A 19,159-nucleotide genomic window follows, 5' to 3' on the forward strand; every position below is an offset into this window, starting at 1 on the left:
GCCGAGATACTCCCTCTACCGTTGAAGAAGCAACTTACAAAATCGGACTTTGGCGGGTACTGAGCGGGCGTGTCCTGGGACCGTTAAGCACGCACGCAGCGTGTGACGCCGGAACCGCAGTAGGCCTAAGGTGTAGCATGGTGAGCCGTTAGCATCGCGGTCTCTTTCGCGGGAAAACGGCACTAGCAAAGCGGGCCGGGGCGGCTGGGAGCAAAACATACACGAGCGCCGGCCCGGCAGGCGTAGAGCGCGCAGGGGCTGCGCTGGCTGCACCGGCAGGCGGCAGCCTCGATGCGAACGGGCGAAAGGCACGTGAAGGTGGAGCACTGGCGCTTGAACAGGGCATCATCGGTGGGCTCCTCGCGGGTCAGGAGCTCCTCCTCGCCCTCCACCTCGCGGATCTCGACGGGGGACTCCTCCGGGATCACGGCGGCGACAACACCGAGGGCGAAGAGAAGGACGACGGAGAACTTCATTTTGGGCGTTGGAAAAAGGGCTAATGAAAGCGGCTTTTGGCAGGGCAGGTTGGCGGATGAAGTCTGGCGCTGGCTGTGCTGGAGCGGGTGCGGCCTGATGAGAGAAGAGAGGAAAGCAGGAAGACGTTGAGGGCTCTGGGATATTTATACACCGAGGGAGCTGGTGCATTCATGGACCGAGATGCAGCAACATAGAGGTATCCAGCCCGGTCCTGTTGGAACTTGACGGCGAACAAACGAAGGATCTCGTATAGCTCTCTACAAGACACCCGATGTAGCTCTCTACAAGACAGTGAGACACCCGATGCAGCCTTGACGGGAACATCGTCGGCTGCCCGCGCCGGCTTGGCACATCGTATTTTCGTCTGTCACTTCCAAGGCCAGTGTCTGACGTGCAGAATGGCCGACACCCCCATTGCGTGTTATTGTTCTCCCAATCCGGGCACCGGTCAAGCCATCGAGGTGCAGGTCTGCCTTGAGTGCCTGGGCGAGAAAGCGGGGAAGAGAGCGTCAGCCCACCGCTGCCGAGCCGACTCCCAGGTATACGAATTCAGCCGGCCTATTACATCGTGCAGCAGCTCCTGCAACCAGAGAACCACAACCTTGGCGCTCCCCAACAGACTCTGCCCTGGGCTTTGGGGCTGCATATATTACAGCTCGCTTACACCTTGGGCAATAAAAGTCGGGAAGTTTACCCCTCCCCGTTGGTTCCCAAGCCTCCAAATCACACCATAATGCTGATAATTAACACGCAGACACCTAGCCAGGCTGACATGTCGCATCGACGCCGTCTCTGCATCTCTTTCTTTACCAAAGATGATCCTGTTTCTGGGCTCTTGGCGTTAACGAACAGCTGTCGGCTTGCAATTCCGGCTTGCACGTCCGCCATGGCATTGTGACACCTTCCCTTCCCGTGTCTTTGCGCGCTTGGCAGAACCGCGTCTACACCACTGTCCCGCCCGGCGGAATATGCGCGAGCGAGTGATACGACTATGCGGCCTGTTGAGCATATCCCTTTCTCGCAATGGAACGTTGGGACGCTCGTCATCCGTAAGCCCAAGCTCGGCACCGAGGAAAGGCGAAGGGGCCGACATTCGCTCCACCAGGATCGAGGGGCTGACAAGAAGGCCGAGGATCATGGCCGACTTGGGTGTTGTGATGAAGTCGAATTCTAGGAGTTCCGCAGGCTCTAGTTGTCTTTGCGTTTCCACGAAAATCTCCGACAACCGCTTGGCTACAAAGCACACGGGATCTGGTGGCCCTCCAAGTCCGACACACGCACATTGCCGGTTAGGAGGCCGTTCCGGAAACAACAGCAAGGCCTACGATCCGAGGTGTCCTTGTCGAACAGGCAGCTTGCTCTTTCTTCCACAGCCCCTGATTGTAAGACCTTCCTAAATTGCAAAGCTGAGGGATAATTCATCGGGTAACCCCTTTCGGCCAACACGTATCTCCAAGGAATTAACAGCAAACTTTAACAAAGTGTGGGAACCCCTCATCTTGAAATGCACAAGTACGATGCGGTGGCAGAGGGTCGTCTGCGAGGTCGCCAAAGCCTACGATTCTCGGCAATGGTGCCAATCAGCTCCGTTCCCACAGCCTTGCGCGGATGTTGCCGGAGGTTCCCATTTATGTTCAGCTCATAAAGCAACCAGCCGCTGCACAGCTCGAAAGAGGAAAGAAATCAAACCTGTGAATGCGACGCTGACTGCAGGAGCGGGGGCAGGCCGCAGGCGAAGAAAGAAAAAAAGCGGGGGCGGCTAGCTGACTGCATAAGAGGAGGTCACGGCAGTCGCCGCATGTCCATTACTGGGGTCCGCAAGCTCTGCGTATTCGCATGAGAAGCAAGAGATATCAATGAGGGCAATGCTGAAGTCTAGCATTCTGATTAGATAGTGGTAGTATTGGTTACTCTAAGAAGTCATCACTACGTTGCCTCCCTGGGCCTAGCGCCAGATATCCAGGCCCTGCACTGGAAGCTAGCGTAGTCTGATCCTAGTGTGGGACCGATTACTGTTTCCGTGCCGAGGCTTGACCGAGAGAAGGGCAGAAGACTGGTGCATTCTCGCTTGGGCCGCCGAAGGCAGTTAAGCGGGTGAAGGGGCCGGAGCCGGCGGCGGGTTCTTGCAAGGGCAGCCCGTGACCGGGGAGTAGGCCTTGCCGCACTCGCCGCAGATCGCGAGAGCCATCTTGATGGTTGTCAAGGGTATTCTGGCGAGAATTCCGGGTGTTGCTAGTTCTGAGGCTAGGGTTGCTCGGTTGTATGTGGGCTGGTTGATCTAGAGTGTTTAGCTGTGTGGGTTGCTGATAGAGATGGAAATTGAATAGGATCAAGGGAGTCGACACTCTGCGATCTATACATGCTTCTTTTCTGGACTATGAAATGGGACAATACCCTAAATGGGATTCACGTTGGCTTTTTTTTCACCTGTGCTTCATTGTTTACGCTTCACTCAGGTATGGATGAGTGCCTGACTGCTATGGTGAGAAGGCATTATGAAAGAGATAACACATGGATACTGTGTTGCCCACCACAAAGCGGTGCCGTCAACAAAGCGGCTGCCAAAAACGTGACAATTACCTGTTCCCCAAGCCTCACCAAGCCAAACCGACAGTAAACAAACCGAGAGAGATAAAAGACAGGGGAAGTTGACAGGTGGTAACGAGCACACAAAGTCTCCAACAGGGCGTGCAATACAATATGGTATTCCGCCCTCCAGCTCACACCGATGTGCTGATACGAAAGCGAAACAAAACCGCCAAAAGACAAGGGGAAAATTAGACAAAAAAAAAGCAAATATTATGTGTGAGCGAAGCGATCCCGAATATGATGCTCAACGTCTAAGTCTACTCCAAGATGTTGGCCAAATTGAGCAGGATGTCCAGATTGGTAGGACAAGATAGAAATGCTAGGCAGGGATGCACGATATCTGAGTCTGCTCCAAGATATTGGCTAGAAATGAGAGAGGTGCTAAAGTTAATGGGAAAAGGGAGAAGTGCTAGATAGTGATGCGCAATGTCTGAGTCTGCTCCAAGACTTTGGCGAAAGATGGGGAAAATTTCCTCCCATGCGGGAAAAGGTAAGAGATAGAGGTATGGCATCGTCAGAAGAACAAGGGCAGTGTTCTCAGCGAGACATGATGCGTCATGCCTGTATCCCAAAGACGGACTGCGATGCTTGCACCTGCTCGTAAGATGATCCAGTTGAGGCCTGGTGGCAGGGCCATTGACTGCGACCGCCATCAGTACCTGGCGTGACTAGGCGGCGATCTCTAGGGCGGCCTCGAGAAGGGATGCCTCCGAGCCCTCGAAGTCGGCCTCCAAGATGGTGTCCAGAATGCCAACCGTGTTGTCGGCGCCGGGCTTGGCGGTGCTGCCGTTGGTCGGCAGGCTCAGAGCTGTCTCCCTCATGACCATGTCCTCATCGCCCTCGCCAGTGGAGTAACTGTCGGCCTCCTCCTGCGAGTCCGGCGATGGGGTCAGGTACTTCCTGATCTCGTCGTAGTACTCATCCCGGTTGTCGTAGCCGACCGCAGATCCAAAGACCTCCTCAATGTCGTTGGCGTCAAAACCCTCCAGGTCGGGCTCGGAGCCATCGTCTCCCTCGGGCGATGCCCATCGCGCCAGATATGCCTCATGGGCCATGATCTGCTCCATGAGGGCGATGTCTTCCTTGTTGAAGATCCGGCCTGTGCGGTGAGGCTTGCCCAGCTGCTTGTCGTGGGCAGTGACCTCGGAGCTTGCCTCGATGGGCGCATACTCGAAGGTGACTATCACGGCGCTGAATGTCAGAGCCATGGGAGTGGTAGGCGTGACAGGTGTCGTGGGAGTGACAGTCCGGCTGCGGGTAGCCAAGGATCCGCTGCGAGTGGTTGAGGAGCCGCTCCGGACGCGGACCTGGAGCCGAGGCTTGTCGGTGGCCTGGGCATCTCGGGCGGCGGCGACCTTGATCAGCTTCTGGCCGATCTTCTCCTCAGAGCTCAGAGGACTGCCGGGAGACTCGGGATGGCCGGGAGAGTTGGTGGCTTCCGTCGTATTGCTCTCTGCAGCATCCTCGTCATAGAGGAGGCTGGGAGTGTATTCGAAGCTATTGGTCTCATTATTTTCCTGAGCAGCCGTGGCAGACTCATCATGTGGCGGAGCAGCTGTGGCAGGCTCCCTAGGCGGTGTGTTCTAGACACCGCTAGGGACCTGAACCAGGTGCTCAGTGCGATAAACTTCGCGCGGGAAGCGGAAGTCGGGAAGGGGGTTGCGCGGCCCACGCGCGGGCATGGCGGGCATGGGGGCCATCGGCGCCATGGGCATGAACGGCATGGGAACAGCCGCAGTGGCAGCCACAGACCCCGCGTTGCAGACAGCGCGGATCACGTCTCCGGCCTTGCTCTTGAGCCTCCAGCCGAGGTGCTTGGTCTGCACGCGGAGGGTATTCGACGAAGCACGAAGCTTGTCCTTGAAAGCCTGGCGGCGCGACATCACCATGGTTGTCGATGAGACTAAGTCGAGGTTCAGGGCTCTTTTCGCGCTGATGAGAGGCCGATATCGGTGAGCAAATGCAAGATGCTCTCGGGTGGTAGTAAGGCTGTCGTGGAGAGGTTGCCTGGGCTTGGTGTTTAGCTAGGGGGGCTACGGAAAGGTGTCTGCGCTGATAGCTGGTGAGAGTTATCGGAAACTTACAAGAGGAAGCAAGATGACAGCAAGTTGGTAGGGCAAGATGGCCAAACAAGATAGAAGGGCAAGGATGGAAGAGCAAGATAGTAGATGAGGATGAGAGCAAGCGAGTACAACAAGATAGGTAAACGCGTGTGATGACGGAGGCGGACGCTAGGTCGGCGTGTAGATGGCGGCCGCGCAGCGGTTTCTGGCGATGTAGAAGGAGATGCAAAGGGGTGGTCGAGGTAGCGAAGAGTCCGTTGTTGGTGGAGATGCAAGGTCGTTCAGCCAAGGCTTCGTTCCTGATGGAAAGGCGAGAGAGGAAGATCTGCCGAGACTGGCTGTTGGTGGAGGAGGAAAGAAGGAAGAGAGACCGTCGGGGTGGGAGAAGAGGAGGGGGAGCTGTTTACATCGGTAGGTGGGTGGGGAAGCAAACAACTCCCGCGACCTAGAGTGGAGACGCAGCTGCCTTCACGTCTCTCCTTCGTGATGGGGCGGCGGGAGTCTGGCAGCCTGTTGCTAGGTGCTGACGCGTGAGGAGATGGTGGGTGCCGACACGCTGGGAGAGGCCGTTTGTCGCCACCGAGAGGAGAGTGGGACGTCGTCCAGGCAGCAAGGAGCTTCATGCACCGTGTTGCCCCGTCGAGCGGAAGGGTAGCCCACAAGGCGAGAGAGCTGCTGGGTACTGCCTCAGGTCCATGCTGTTCTCTGATAGTATGGCATGAGGGCTCAGTACCTTATGCCGGAGCCGGAGCCTGGTCCTTCGCCCATGTGGCGTTCTTGACAATGGTAGCTATATACGTAGATAGGAGTATCGTCACCTTTGTGATATCTCGTCTCGCCATGTGCGCCTGTCCATCACCATAGAACTCGGCTGCTTCCCCCAGTCGATCACCGTATACCAAAACCCTCCTGTCTACCAGAAAGCGAGCGTCTGGATGGTATCCTCATCCCAGCTAGCTCTATAGATAGGATCTCTCTCCCTGTGACTAGCCCTAGAATGACTGCGCTACATTGATTGGCCTGTGACTGATGCGGAGAGCACGTTGTTGGGCCCCTCGGCAGCGGCGCTTGTCCCGGGTGCACGCCATATCAGAGACGCAGTTGTTTGGCGGGATCGTGGCGGCGGTTCCGAATACGAAATTTCCTCGGCCCCGGTTCGCAGATCGAATGCGGGCGCCATGTCGCCAAGATCAGGGGCTAGCACCGCTTCGGTGTAGTGCGAGGTGATCTGTTGCCTGAGCGGGACAAGGTTTTAATAGCTTTATTATTCCCGCCGAAAACAGACCACAAAATCAATTACAAGGCTCGGAGGAGCCTCGGCCGCAGTGGAATGGCACCACGAACCTTGACGCATCATGGGTGTCCATGACACGAGCCGGACCCGGGAATGTGTATATAATCAACGCAGCCGACGTCTCTCTAACAGGCTCTGTCTCTGCAAGAAGTCTTTATCTACGTACAGGGCCCAACTCGATAACACCAAATGCTTCTCCAAGTCCTCCTTGTTCCGGGGCTGGCCGCGCTGGCGGCAGCAACACCGCTGGTCGATGCGGAGGCCCGACTCCACCAGGAACAAAAACGCCAGCTTGGCAGCCTCGCCGGAGAGGAGGGCAAGGATGCCGTCTTCGACTACGTGATCGTGGGCGGCGGAACGGCAGGGCTGACGCTGGCCAACCGACTGACCGCCAACAGCAGCCTCACCGTGGCCGTGGTCGAGGGCGGCACCTTCTACCAGGTCACCAACCCCATCATCGGCCAGACCCCCGCGGGCGACATCTTGTTCACAGGGTCCAGCCCGCTCGACACCAACCCGCTGGTGGACTGGAACATGGTGACGGAGCCGCAGGAGGGGCTCGGCGGGCGCAGCATCCACTACGCGCGGGGCAAGTGCTTGGGCGGCTCGTCGGCGCGCAACTTCATGATCTACCAGCGCGGCACCAAGCAGTCGTACCAGAAGTGGGCCGACGCCGTGGGCGACGACAGCTACGGCTGGGACAGCCTGCTGCCCTACTTGGAGCGCAGTGTCCAGTTCCACCCGCCGCGCGCCACGCGCTTCCCCAACGCCACGGTCAGCTTCGACCCCTCGGCCTTCTCGCCAGCCGGCGGGCCGCTACGCGTGTCGTACCCCAACTACGCCCAGCCCTTCAGCACCTGGCTCGGCCCGGCCCTGGAACAGATCGGCATCCCGCCCGCCCGCGACTTCAACAGCGGCCAGGCCGCCGGCTCCGGGTACTGCGCCACGACCATCGAGCCCGGCCGCGCGAAGCGGGACTCGAGCCAGACGTCGTTCCTGGCCGCCGCGGCCGGGCGCGGCAACCTCAAGGTCTACCAGCTGACGCTAGCGCGCAAGATCCTGTTCGACGGCGACAAGAGGGCCACGGGCGTCGTCGTCTCGCCCGAGCCGCTAGGCAAGGCCGGCGCGGCCGCCAGCTACACGCTGCGGGCGCGGCGCGAGGTGATCCTGTCGGCTGGGGCGCTGCAGAGCCCGCAGCTGCTGATGCTGTCGGGTGTGGGGCCGCGCGCCCACCTCGAAAGGTTCAGCATCCCCGTCGTCGCCGACCGCCCGGGCGTCGGGCAGGGCATGGAGGACCACGTCATGTTCGGCCCGTCGTGGCGCGTGCGCGTGCAGACGCTGACCCGCCTCGCCAACGACCCCGTCTATCTGGCCACCCAGTTCGCGGGCCCTTACACGCTTCTCGCGCGCGGCCCGCTATCTAGCCCCACCGCTGACTTTCTGGCATGGGAGAAGGCGCCGCGGGAGTTGGTGTCGCCAGCCGCTGGCGCCGCGCTCGACGCGGCCTTCCCGCCCGACTGGCCCGAGATCGAGTACCTCAGCGCGGCCGGCTACATCGGCGACTTCAAGAGCCTGCTGACGTCGCAGCCGCGCGACGGCCACCAGTACGCCACCATCCTTGCCGGGCTGATGGCGCCGCTGTCGCGCGGGTCCGTGACGCTAAAGTCGGCCGACCCGGCCGACCACCCCGCCATCGACCCGCGCTGGCTGACGGACGCGACCGACGCCGCCGTGGCCGTGGCCGCCTACCGCCGCATCCGCGCCGCCTTTGCTTCGCCCGCCATGCGGCCCGTCCTGGCCGACGACGTCGAGTACTTCCCCGGCCCCGCCGTGCGCACCGACGAGCAGCTGCTCGCCACCATCCGCGCCTCCGCCATGACGCTCTGGCACGCTGCCTGCACCTGCCGCATGGGCCGGGTGGACGACCCGGCCGCCGTCGTCGACTCGGCCGCGCGCGTCATCGGCGTCAGGGGGCTGAGGGTCGTGGACGCGAGCAGCTTCGCGCTGCTGCCGCCGGGACACCCGCAGGCCACGATTTACGCGCTGGCTGAGAAGATTGCCGACGACATTCTCAAGGGTACTGGTCGCTGAACAATTTCGCTTGCATTTCCATGTCTATCGTCATAATTGGTAATACATGCCACTTTGTTTTATCTCTCTCCCCTCCATATTCCTACCGGCTTGAGCAGAACACTCATGCCTTTGTCTTGGCCTTACCCTTGAGGCTGTCGCAGGGGACGCCGTTGGGAACAACAGGCGGGTCGATGAAGTAGTCGTGGTATGACGTGACTTGGTGCTGCGGCTTGGGGTTCAGGTTTGGTGCAGCCTCGACGCGCTGGTCGGTCTTGAGAATTGTGTAGCGAGTTTTGTAGCTGGAGAAAGGTCAGCAAGAAAGTTCTTCTTCAATCCAAGTCTCGGAGTCATGCCGTCATCTCCCATGACTTACACATTCTGCGAGCAGTTGCCCTTGACAAAGTTGTGCTCGATGCGCCCTTGAACCTCGTACACAGTCGCGTTGGCGCTATTGCTGAAGATGAAGGCCCTACCGGGGAAATGCTAATTGAAGAAAGTTGGCCCCTGTCAATCTATGCTCTTGCAGTCAGATGGTAACAAGGCAAGCTCACCGTCAGAGTCTTGCTGCCGTCGGGAGGCAGGAAGCCCTGCTTGCATCTGAGGATCTTCTCGGGCCCCACGCAGTCAAGCGTGAGCGTCGTCTGATGGCCGTCGGCGGTGAAGAAGTCGGTGAATGACGTCGTCGCCGTCGCGTTGTCTGCTTGGCCCACCAGTCTGGAAGCATGGGGTTTTGTCAGTTGATGTCCCTATCCAGGGGCTGACGGGATTCTAGCCACCCACGCTTCGTAGAAGGTCCTGAACTCGGGCTGGACGCCCTTCTCGGGACTGAATCCTTCCATGTTCAGCGCAGCGACCGCCGTTGCCGCAAGGACGAAAAATGCCTGTCCGGTCTTCATGTTGACTGAAGAGTGATTGTCTGCTACAAACTAGAGGTGCTTGGCGTGGGGATGGCGGCGGATGGCGGCTGGCGTCTGGCGAGAGGAGTCGACAAGGTAAGTGAATGAGAGTGAAGCGCAGAGGCTAAGGAGGAAAACAAAATGAAGTCTCCCATCGGCAGTCTCCAGCAGAATATATACCAAGCCAAGCATCGCGACATTTTTACCCCTTTCCTTTCCACGTTATATTTAGACGCGATCCCTGAACCGGCTGCTCTGCGCCTCCCTCTGCGGCCTCCCCGCGCACCCGTGTACTCCCCTGAACTCTAAAGCCCTAGCTATGCGGAAAGGTACCTACAGATCTCAGGGACCACAAATTTTAGTACGGTGGATCCTGGTGGTACATCAGTTTGGCTTGGTTTTCTCAGGAAGAAAATGTATTTTGCATCCACCGCACTTAGGGTTTGTGATCCCTGGGCCCTGTACGTTAGGGGCCGATCGGGGGTCCCCAGGCTGCCACTTGGGCGGGCATGCCTAAAACATGCCACTGGCCTCCGACATGCCCGCCCTGTCACCGCCCTCTGTGCAGGCTTCGTTTTCAGCCATCAAACCACATACTCACAGACTTTGCCAGGTCGTTATGTTGTGTAAAACCCCCTCGTTTGGGCTCCCGCCCGCATCGACATCGTGAAATAGTAAGATTTCACCTCCGACTTGGGCAAAGGGGCACTGCAACTTTGTCGTGGTCGGCGGATCACTTATTTCGCCCCTTTTCGCAGTGTTTCGTTCCCTCCTTCAGCAAGACAGGATAAGGAGACAGATGCGTCAATCTTGGCCATGTCTTGAGTCATCGACTCCCGAGGAGCTGGACCAGGGCCGCCAGCTTGCGAGAAAAAAAAAAAGCACATGTGAGCCAACATTAGGGCGGGATCTGTTCGCGCTCGCTTTCCCCTAGCCTCGTTGCTTGCGCCGGATAGACCTTGCGAGATGCTGATGCCTAGTTGTGCTGAAGCAGAGGCAGCCGCGAAGTTGCGATGTGGCGAGGATTGACCCGTAAGCCCTCGAAGGGAAATACTGGAAGTGGTTCAGGCTGGGGTTGTCGACATTGTCCAGGGCCAGAAACCGGGCAGGCTTAGTTGGGCCCGGCATTGGCAAGGAAGCGTAGAATCTCACTCGTGCCCACCGACAGTAGTAGGAGTGGTGATGGCGATGGTGTAGCTGGACTAGAAACTCCTTGCGCAGGCTACTACGGCCACCGCCCCCACGGACGGGAGCCTCGAAATAATGATAGGCTCGCTAAAAGTACCAACGCGACCGTGGTGCACGCACAGATGATGGCTAACTATGGAGAGGCCGCTCCGGTCGGTCGGCGCAAAAATGGGAGATGGACGCATGATGGCAAAGACGAGAAAACAAAGCGTGCACATTGATGAAAGGGTGCCAAGGTGGTGGCGGGAGGCACGAAAAAAAAACACCAATCCGAGAATGATAGGGGCCCTCGAGGCAAGGAGAGCGCGGCTTGCAGGTCCTCAAGCTGTGCACCTGAGAATTCTTCCATTTCGATACGCCCTAGGCCAATGGCAGGACGACTCTGTTCAGTCCATCTGCGCAGCAACGCAATCGCATAAACAAGCCGGTTATCGCGATGACATCAAGGGGCCCAGGGGCTGGAATGCCTTTTGTTTGCCATGTGATAGAGATCGCTGTTTGCTGGCACTATTTCGAGTGACTGCTCTTGGTTTGAGCGTCGTCAAGGATGGACTTGCTGACGGCAAATAAAGCTAGAGGTGATCCTCTACAACTGGAGGTGCCGCCCTCAGGGTAAGCCAGGTGGGCCCAGGCCAGGCAACAGATGAGTGGACCCAGGGCTGATACACGTGATTGCGCGCGCCAAACCCCTCCCCCTCGGTTAAAGCACGCGTCTGGCGCCAGGCATCACCAACTCGGCATCCTCCTTTGTTGCGGCGCGGCGCAGCTGACCACCCTTTGCGTGACGGGCCAATGGGTTCATTGTTGCCTGCTTTGCCCTTCCTGCTCTCTTTTCCATACTTTAGATAGATATAGCCCTGAGCGCGTCTTTCAATATTTGCGATCATGTCATCGCCTCCGCGCTCATCTCATCACTATGGGGTTTCCTTTTGTCTATATATGCGACCTTCTCCAACTGCTCGAGGACAATGCGCCCTCTCGCGTCAAGTCCGACGCCAGCATCATCAGGCAGTGGTTTGTCTGCCACCAGAACGACCTGAACCGAAATGACGTTGACCTCTGCGCCGTCGCGTCCACCCTGCTCCCTGCTCGTCGACCCGACCGTGTCTACGGCATCCAAGCCAGGTCTCTTGGCAACATCGTCGCCCGTGCATTGTGCCTCGGGCGTTCGCGCATTGAGCAGCTGAAGCAATATGAGAGACCTGGCAGCGGCCGAGACCTGGCCGAGTCTGTCGAGGCCATCCTGGCCGAGACACCCAATTCTCTGGACTCTGAAAGGCCCGTTTGCGTCGAGGAGATCGATGCCACCCTCCATGCTATCGCGGCCAAGTCCCGCTTCAGCTCCCCTGCCGTGAGATCATCGTTGCGGGGCTCACCCAAAGCACGCGATGTTCACGCGCCACTCCAGTCTCTTTACCGGCGCCTGGATCCCATGCCTGCGAAATGGCTTACCCGTCTTATCCTAAAGGATTTCTCGCCCGTCGACCTAGACTCGGCCCCTGTTCTCAGGCTTCTTGACACCCTTCTTCCTGTTTTATTGAAGATCTACGACGACCTACCCACTGCGATCGACCGCCTCCGACATGCCAGAGAGGCCAGCCGGATGGCAACTCCCGCGCTGACCGCCGCAGAGCTCGCGGGGCAGTTCAAGCCCATGCTCGGAGTCAAGGTTGGCCGCCAGCCTTGGCTCAAGGGCCGCAGTATCAAGCACTGCCTGCAGATGGGCCATGGGCGCATGAGCGTCGAGAAGAAGATGGATGGCGAGTATTGCCAGGTCCATATCGACCTGTCCAAGGGGGCCAACTGTATCCAGATCTTTTCCAAGAGCGGCAAGGACAGCACCCGGGACAGGGCGAATCTCCACCCTGCTATCTCTGCCTCGTTGGCTCTCGGCAAGGAAGAATGTCGGCTGCAAAAGGGCTGCATCCTCGAGGGAGAGCTGGTGGTATACAACCAAAGGGATGGAAAGATCTTGCCCTTCGAAAAGATCCGCAAACATGTCTCGCGCTCGGGCTCATTCTTCCACAGATCTGCTCTAGACTCCCAGGCACACCCGTGGGAGAAGTTGATGATCGTCTATTACGATGTTCTCGTGGTCGACGACGAGTCGCTCCTCGGAGCGTGCCATTCTGAGCGCTTCCGCCGGCTCAGCCAGCTAGTCATCGCGACACCTGGAGTGGCTGAGCTAGTCAAGCGGGAGGTTATCGACTTTGGCTGGCACCTTGGGGCGTTCAAATTGAGGCAGGCCTTCGCCCGCTGCATCACCGCGCGGGAAGAAGGACTCGTACTGAAGCCAGACGATCCATACTTTGACTTTGGCGGGATCCGGCGACCGTACAGCTGCTCCGCTATCAAGCTGAAGAAGGAATACATTGGTGGCTTCGGGGACGTCGGTGACTTTGCCGTTGTGGGCGCTCGCTATGACCCGGTGGCGGCCAAGTCCTACCACCTGCCCGGGCTCAAGTGGACGCACTTTTACGTTGGATGCCTCGACAACAAGAGAGATGTGCTACGGTGCAACGCGAAGCCGAGGTTCATGGTGACAAATGTGGTCGAGTTGAACTCGTCACAGATTGAACACTTTCGACTGTACGTCAACCCTGAGAGCCTCCAGCCAGAGAAAAACAAAACCACCACCCTTCACTTCGAGCCGGGAATCGACGATGGCAAGCGACCCTCGGTTATATTTCCCAGTCCACCAGTCTTCGACATTCGCTGTTTCTCGTTCATACGCGAGGGCAATGTCTCATACCACACCCCGCGCTTCCCTATGGTCACCAAGGTTCACTGCGACCGGGCGTGGAGAGACGTTATCGAGTTCGAAGAGCTCCAGCGCCTTGCTCGGGAAGAGAACGAGGCGGCAGCTCCCGACGACAGCCAGGAGCTGGTTGACTGGATCACCAGGCTGGAGGCGGCCGACCCAGGAGGCGTGGCGGTGGACGCGATAAGCCAGCAGACTGGCTGCTCCAGGCAGACGACGTCGCAAGAGAGTCTATTTTCGGCAAGGTTAGGGGATGTCCCACCCGCTCCGGCGTCGCCCGCCTTGCCGTCGTCGCCCCACCACCAAGGGGACGCAACGAGCGACGAAACAAACGCTTGGTCCACAGCTAAGTCTCCAAATGCCGCTCCCGTCGTCGACCTGACGCTGTCGCCTTGCCGAAACCAGCGGAAACGCCCCAGCCAGGATGGAGACGGTCCCCACACGGTGACGGCGTCCCCTCCAGGGCCAAAACTCCGTCGGCGCTCGCGATCCGAAGACAAGAGCGGCGCTGTGTCGCCGACGATGACGCAGTCGCACCCTCCACCCTCTACATCGCGCCGAGGGCCGCTTGAGGACATGACGGCTTCGTCTTCGGACAGGACCAATTCACACCCTGTCGGGCAAAATCCGGACGGCAAGAAGTCACCCGTCCAACAAGCGGAGTCGAGTCAACAACCACGACTGCCTGAGTCGCCCTTTGGGGTGCCCGCACATCAGACTGCGGGTGGGGTAGGCACCGTGACGTCTGCCGGCGAATATTCTGGCGTTAAGCATGCTTCCAACGGCGGAGCACGGCATCCCCTACCTTTGGATGTCGAGGGTCTCCCACTAGCTGGTAGCGCTGGGGTGTGCAAACACCATGGCAAAGACTGCACGCTCGGTGAATATGTCTTCCTTTTGGCGCCGTGCATTGCACAAACCCCCTGGGTGACGGAGGATCTTCTACAGGGCCATGGTGTCTACTCGTTCGAGACGGACATGAACAGATGGAGCCGGCTATATTTGTCGCAGTCAGCCGCACCCGCACCACCGTGCGACGGCAGCCCCAACACGAGGCGCTCCTCAGCCGCGGCACTAATCGAGGAGAGAGCCCAACGCCGCAGAGCAAACCGACCCCGATTGATGGTGCTTGTCGAGCCACGCCGCGAGGAGGCCTCGGCGTCCTTCCTGACCCGGCTCAAGGCCTTGAGGCAAGAGGGCGAGAGCGCCGGCGCAGGTGGTGGGCGGTGCGAGTACGCGGGCGTGTTTGACTGGCGGATCCTGGAGGACGTGGCCGAGCAAGAGGCCAGGACGGTGAGCGCGGAGGGGAGGGGGCAAAGGGCAGGGCCTAGGGTGGATAGGAAAAACTACCACCATCTTTGGAGAAGGCGACACTTGGGTCGTGTTTAGGGCGTTCTGAGATGGTTTTCTCTTTTCTGGATAACAGGTTGCATTCGATACCCCGGAGGGTTTTTTTTTTTTTTTTTTTTTTTGGATATCTCTGCAGGTTCTGGATTGCGTCATGCGGGACATTGGCTTGTGACTTTGGCTTTGCTGCATGCAACTTTTTATTTCGGGCAACAAATCCTGAGCATTTGGACGGGGGATCCATCCATGTGGTTCATCGACGGCGATTGGGTTCCGACAAGGCCTCCCCGGCGTCATGGCACGACGGCTCTCTCGGGTCCAGCGAGCATCAGACGCTGCTGAAAAGTCGATGGATCGAGCACGGCGTTTGATTCGCAGGGCGGTCCAGTGTCTGATAGATGCATGACAATCTCGGAGAGTCTTGGCGATGAACGAGCTCGCGCCCACTGGGCTAGTAGCCGATTCCGTTGGCCGCACTGGGAAGCGGCGTCTGGAAAGATGCCATCGGACACGGGCACGGTGGAGACCCCGAGACTGACAATACTCACCAGAAGGAAAAAAAAAAAAAAAAAAAAAAAAAAAGGGTCGACTCTGCCGCGCGCGCCTGGTGAGACGTAGCACCCCGAGTGGCCTGGAATTCTGGCCTGGCCCGTGACAGCAGCTGCCCAAGAGCAGCTGCCGTGACCGCTGGCCGCGGGAGTCCGGATCTGCCTTGGCGGGGCGCGGCCGGGACATGGGCGCCGGCAAGGGGCAGGGGTGGGGGTGGGCCGTGGGGGCCTGGAGGTCTGGCCGTTTAAATCCAGGACTCGGCTCGACGCATACAGATGATTCGCCAAGAAGACGGCCGAGCCCAGGAATGCCAGGACGCCCAGGAGGAAAGCGCAGGCGAGACAGCAACAACATGTGGCTGGCTGTTTTGCATCTGGGATCAAATGGGAAATGGGCAGACAAGCTTGTGTGGTTGGTGGATTGATAACCTGGAAGGGGATGGGTTGTGCCCAGATGGTGCCCAGGTGCTGCAGAAATGGCAGGGGCTGCCCGCTGTAGCTGTAGGATTGATTGATGTCAAGATTGAATTGACTGCGGCTCTCTGGGCGGCTTGGTCCGCGAATCCTCCCAGCAACGTCTCCACCCCATCCCACCAACAGGGTCCACCACCAGGCCTGCGACATCCTGAGACCTCGAATAAGCCCACCATGAAACGCTGCTTGCTGGATTCTGGGCGCTCTAGCCAGCCCTCGACTGGTGAGTGGTTCTCGGGCATAAGCGCCCGACTTTCCCATCGTCCGTTGTTGTCTTGTTCACGAACGACCTTGGCACGAACGAGTGTGGCCACAGATGGGAAATACGGTTTAGCGAAACCTAACCCCGGGCGGATAAAAGTCTGCCACGAGGATCAACAAGTTTGTCGATTGGTCAGCGCAGGCAAGCTGGCATGTTGTCCCCCCGTCGTCGGTGGATGATGGAAGCATTACCCACTCCGAGAAAAAGAAGCTTACGCCCCTGTCCATACATGGGTCCCGCCGCCGTGGGCCGATGGATAAGACGACGGGACCCAGCCCAGGGGAGGACCAAAGGAGGAATAAGGAAGAAGAAAAAAAAAGAGGAGGGCCAAGGGCCAAGCCAAGACAGGAAAGGGGGCGTCGGGTGTGATATAACCATTTCTACCACCACTCGTCTTGCATTCCCTTCTTTCACGTTTCCCGGTTTTGATCCCTCAACTCTCGCCAAAAAAGAAGAGCCGAGCCGGTGCCTGGTCGCCGTTGTACAATTTATCCGAGCTGCTGGGCAGACTTTGCTTTCCATTCTCGCTGTTGATACTTCTTCCCATCGCTGGCCGAACGACCAAACAACAGCAAAAGAAAGAAAAAAAAAATACTCTCTCTGCAGGACCGTCTCCTTGTAATATCGACAACCCCGAACCGGCAACTCTAATAATCATGGCGCCCATACAATCGTCCCTCGACACCCACCTCCTGGCGGTCAGGAGCAACGAGCTCCTGATGCGCGGGCTGGCCGAGGCCGGCTCCACCGCGCACATGCTCATGAAGCGCGAGATCAGCCACTTTACCGTCGAGACGATAGCAGTTGGTGCGTGACGACACCGCGGCAGCGCCAAAATCTTTGGCTCGGTCCTTTGCTGACACACTAATTCTCACCAGTCATCACAATATTCGTCTTGATGGGCCTGCTGTACTACTGGGGTATTAAGAAGGACGGCTCGTGGAAATAAGGAGGCAATCCGCCGACTGCTACAGCCTCCTTTACCCGCCGCCACGCGAGCCGCTCGGCTGATGCGCTGTGGCGTGGCTTGGGCGACCACAGCCCTCAGTGCAACCCACCCGACGGCCAGACACGACTTGCTCCCACGGTGGGATCGCGCGTCTGGATTCTAAGAAGCACCATGACAGAATAACTACCCCCAGACTACTGTTTTCATTGTTCATTCGGGCCGGCACACACGACAGCCGCCCTAGATTCCTACCCATTGCCGCCATAGATGTGAAAGGAGGCTCTATTATACCCGGAGGAGCGAGCCTGTGCTCCCATTTCTTTTTGGATCTTTGCATATTTTTGGGTTTAATCATAGCGAAGCGATGGGACAGCATATTTACAATCGTCGAATCCTGTTTTGAACTTTTTTTATTTTATTATTATTTTTATTTGCCAAACAAATAACGCGCTACACCACCCCAAACGTGATGCCGTGCTTTCTCATGATCAACCGCAGCCCGTTCGGCCCAAAGGCGCGCGGGTCCGGGTCGTCCCACAGCAGCCGCAGCACGTCTGCCATGACGCCGAGGTGGCGCATGGCGAAGCGGCCGCGCCGCAACCCGCGCTCCAGCGTCTCGCGCTGGGCCGCGTCCACCATGCACGAGCCCACCATCATGGTCGGCCACATGAGCGACACCGTGTAGGGCGCGGGCGCCAGCTGCAGGCGCAGCGCGTGCCCGTAGAAGGCGCCCGCGCACCGCCCGATGGCGCCCATGGCCCCCGCGTCCGACGCCACGCGCGACCCGCCCGCCGCCGCTGCGAGGTATGTCAGCAGGCCCTGCCGGAACGCCTCGGCCGCCGTGGCCCGGTCGCCCCACTCGGACGCCGTCTCGGCGGCGCGCGGCTGCTGCGGCATCGTCCACGAGGTTATGCGCGCGAGCAAGTCGTCGTGCGCGGCCTGGAGCGTGCTGCTGGGCGGCGTGGGAGGGTCCGTCTCCTGGGCCAGGCGCCGCGACGCCAGCCGGGAGACCTGGGGCACCAGCCGGAAGAGCTCGTGGCCGCCGGCAAACAGGGCGCCAAAGGTTGGGAACGCGGCCATGTCTTCCAGGGGCACGACGAAAGGATCCGAGGCCGTGTCGGCGTCGGCGAGGTGGCCTTGGTATGTTAGCATGTTGTTGACAGAAATGTAGGTGTACAGCTCGATGCTGAAGCCCAAGGAGTCGCGCATGATGCTGGGCGGGAGGCTCTTGCCGCTGCCGTTGGGACCCGTTAACGACATGATGAGCGAGCGGCAAGCCCGAAGGTGGCTGAACATGGCCCCTTGGGCGTCGCCAGAGATGGCCTGCAGGCAAGACACGTCGTTTTAGTCCAGGCAGGAAGACGCCCAACTCCACGAAGCACATTTACCTCGTAGTGTGAGGCCACCATCAAGATCGGGAGCAGCCTCACAGCCTGCTCGCCTGATTCCCCTTCTCGTAGTAGGCGAGCCAGCTCGCTCCGCAGCCCGCCAATCAACCGCGCGTAGTGCAGCTCGGTGGCCGTGGCGACTGGACTGCCTGGCTCCTTGCACGCCAGGTGGCTGCCGCTGAAGGCCAGGATGGCGTGCATGAGCAGGTCGTCGGCGCAGGCGAGCGGCAACAGGATGGTGACGAAGGGGTTGTCCCTCAGTGGCAGCATGGCAAAGTGCGCTGCCGTCTCCCGGAGGTAGTGCCCGAGGAGGAGTGACGACTGCGGCGTGAGGCTGCATGCGCGCTCAGGTCCGAGGTGGGCGGACAGACTGGGAGCGGGCGTCGAGATGTGGAATGTCACTTTTGGTGGCGGAGCACCAGTTGCTGCTGCTGCTGCTGCTGCGGCGGCGGCGAGAATCCCGACCTGGCTACATGTGCCTTCGCGTTGTGGGTTGTTGCTGCCGGACGGCCAGTCGCAAAAGATCTGGTTGCGGCGGCAGCCTGCACAGCGCGGCTTGACCTGATCGCATTTCTTCTTTCGTGATCGGCAAGTGAGGCACCCAAGCCGCGACCGGGAGTGACGTGGACGTGGATGTGGACTGAGGGATGATGCCATCATGCTTTCAGGGGCCGTCTCTGAACCAAGCGCGGTGTGTGCATCCAAGCGCTATTAATACCGAAATTTCGGAGCGAAGCCGGTAGGGAAATGGGAACGTCGATGCAATTCCTGGGGAACGGCTGATGCAGACGGAGCTGCAGAGCGCGCAAGTTGGGCTTACGGGTACGTGTGTTAGTCCGATCGCCAAGGC

The 19,159-nt window shown here is 59.0% G+C and overlaps 7 protein-coding genes across 7 annotated transcripts; 3 read left to right on the forward strand and 4 right to left on the reverse strand.

Annotated features, from left to right (window-relative positions):
- Positions 1 to 83: 83 nt before the first annotated feature.
- Positions 84 to 476, reverse strand: GGTG_07343 (hypothetical protein; the record flags this gene model as incomplete). Its single annotated transcript, XM_009225167.1, has 2 exons — positions 84 to 125; positions 222 to 476. The coding sequence occupies 2 exons, from the start codon at positions 474 to 476 to the stop codon at positions 84 to 86; spliced, it is 297 nt and encodes a 98-aa protein (XP_009223431.1).
- A 3,258-nt stretch (positions 477 to 3,734) lies between these two features.
- GGTG_07344 (hypothetical protein) lies at positions 3,735 to 4,955 on the reverse strand (the record flags this gene model as incomplete). The annotated part of the gene is made up of 2 exons (XM_009225168.1): positions 3,735 to 4,583; positions 4,656 to 4,955. 2 exons carry the CDS (start codon positions 4,953 to 4,955, stop codon positions 3,735 to 3,737), a joined length of 1,149 nt encoding a protein of 382 aa, XP_009223432.1.
- A 1,657-nt stretch (positions 4,956 to 6,612) lies between these two features.
- Positions 6,613 to 8,514, forward strand: GGTG_07345 (hypothetical protein; the record flags this gene model as incomplete). Its single annotated transcript, XM_009225169.1, has 1 exon — positions 6,613 to 8,514. The coding sequence occupies one exon, from the start codon at positions 6,613 to 6,615 to the stop codon at positions 8,512 to 8,514; it is 1,902 nt and encodes a 633-aa protein (XP_009223433.1).
- Positions 8,407 to 9,829, reverse strand: GGTG_07346 (hypothetical protein). The gene is made up of 4 exons (XM_009225170.1): positions 9,277 to 9,829; positions 9,048 to 9,210; positions 8,870 to 8,979; positions 8,407 to 8,795 (listed from the first exon to the last, which is right to left on the reverse strand). The coding sequence occupies exons 1-4, from the start codon at positions 9,390 to 9,392 to the stop codon at positions 8,618 to 8,620; spliced, it is 567 nt and encodes a 188-aa protein (XP_009223434.1). The 5' UTR covers positions 9,393 to 9,829; the 3' UTR covers positions 8,407 to 8,617.
- Positions 9,830 to 11,222: 1,393 nt separating this feature from the next.
- GGTG_07347 (ATP-dependent DNA ligase domain-containing protein) lies at positions 11,223 to 14,795 on the forward strand (the record flags this gene model as incomplete). Its single annotated transcript, XM_009225171.1, has 1 exon — positions 11,223 to 14,795. A coding segment is annotated over one exon (3,508 nt), but the record flags the coding sequence as incomplete, so codon positions are not given.
- A 1,480-nt stretch (positions 14,796 to 16,275) lies between these two features.
- Positions 16,276 to 17,408, forward strand: GGTG_07348 (hypothetical protein). Its single transcript, XM_009225172.1, has 2 exons — positions 16,276 to 16,779; positions 16,851 to 17,408. Exons 1-2 carry the CDS (start codon positions 16,629 to 16,631, stop codon positions 16,919 to 16,921), a joined length of 222 nt encoding a protein of 73 aa, XP_009223436.1. The 5' UTR covers positions 16,276 to 16,628; the 3' UTR covers positions 16,922 to 17,408.
- Positions 17,372 to 18,579, reverse strand: GGTG_07349 (hypothetical protein; the record flags this gene model as incomplete). The annotated part of the gene is made up of 2 exons (XM_009225173.1): positions 17,372 to 18,244; positions 18,310 to 18,579. The coding sequence occupies 2 exons, from the start codon at positions 18,577 to 18,579 to the stop codon at positions 17,372 to 17,374; spliced, it is 1,143 nt and encodes a 380-aa protein (XP_009223437.1).
- Positions 18,580 to 19,159: the final 580 nt, after the last annotated feature.

This window comes from Gaeumannomyces tritici, assembly GCF_000145635.1.
Source record: "Gaeumannomyces tritici R3-111a-1 unplaced genomic scaffold supercont2.3, whole genome shotgun sequence".
Taxonomy (NCBI): Eukaryota; Fungi; Ascomycota; class Sordariomycetes; order Magnaporthales; family Magnaporthaceae; genus Gaeumannomyces; species Gaeumannomyces tritici.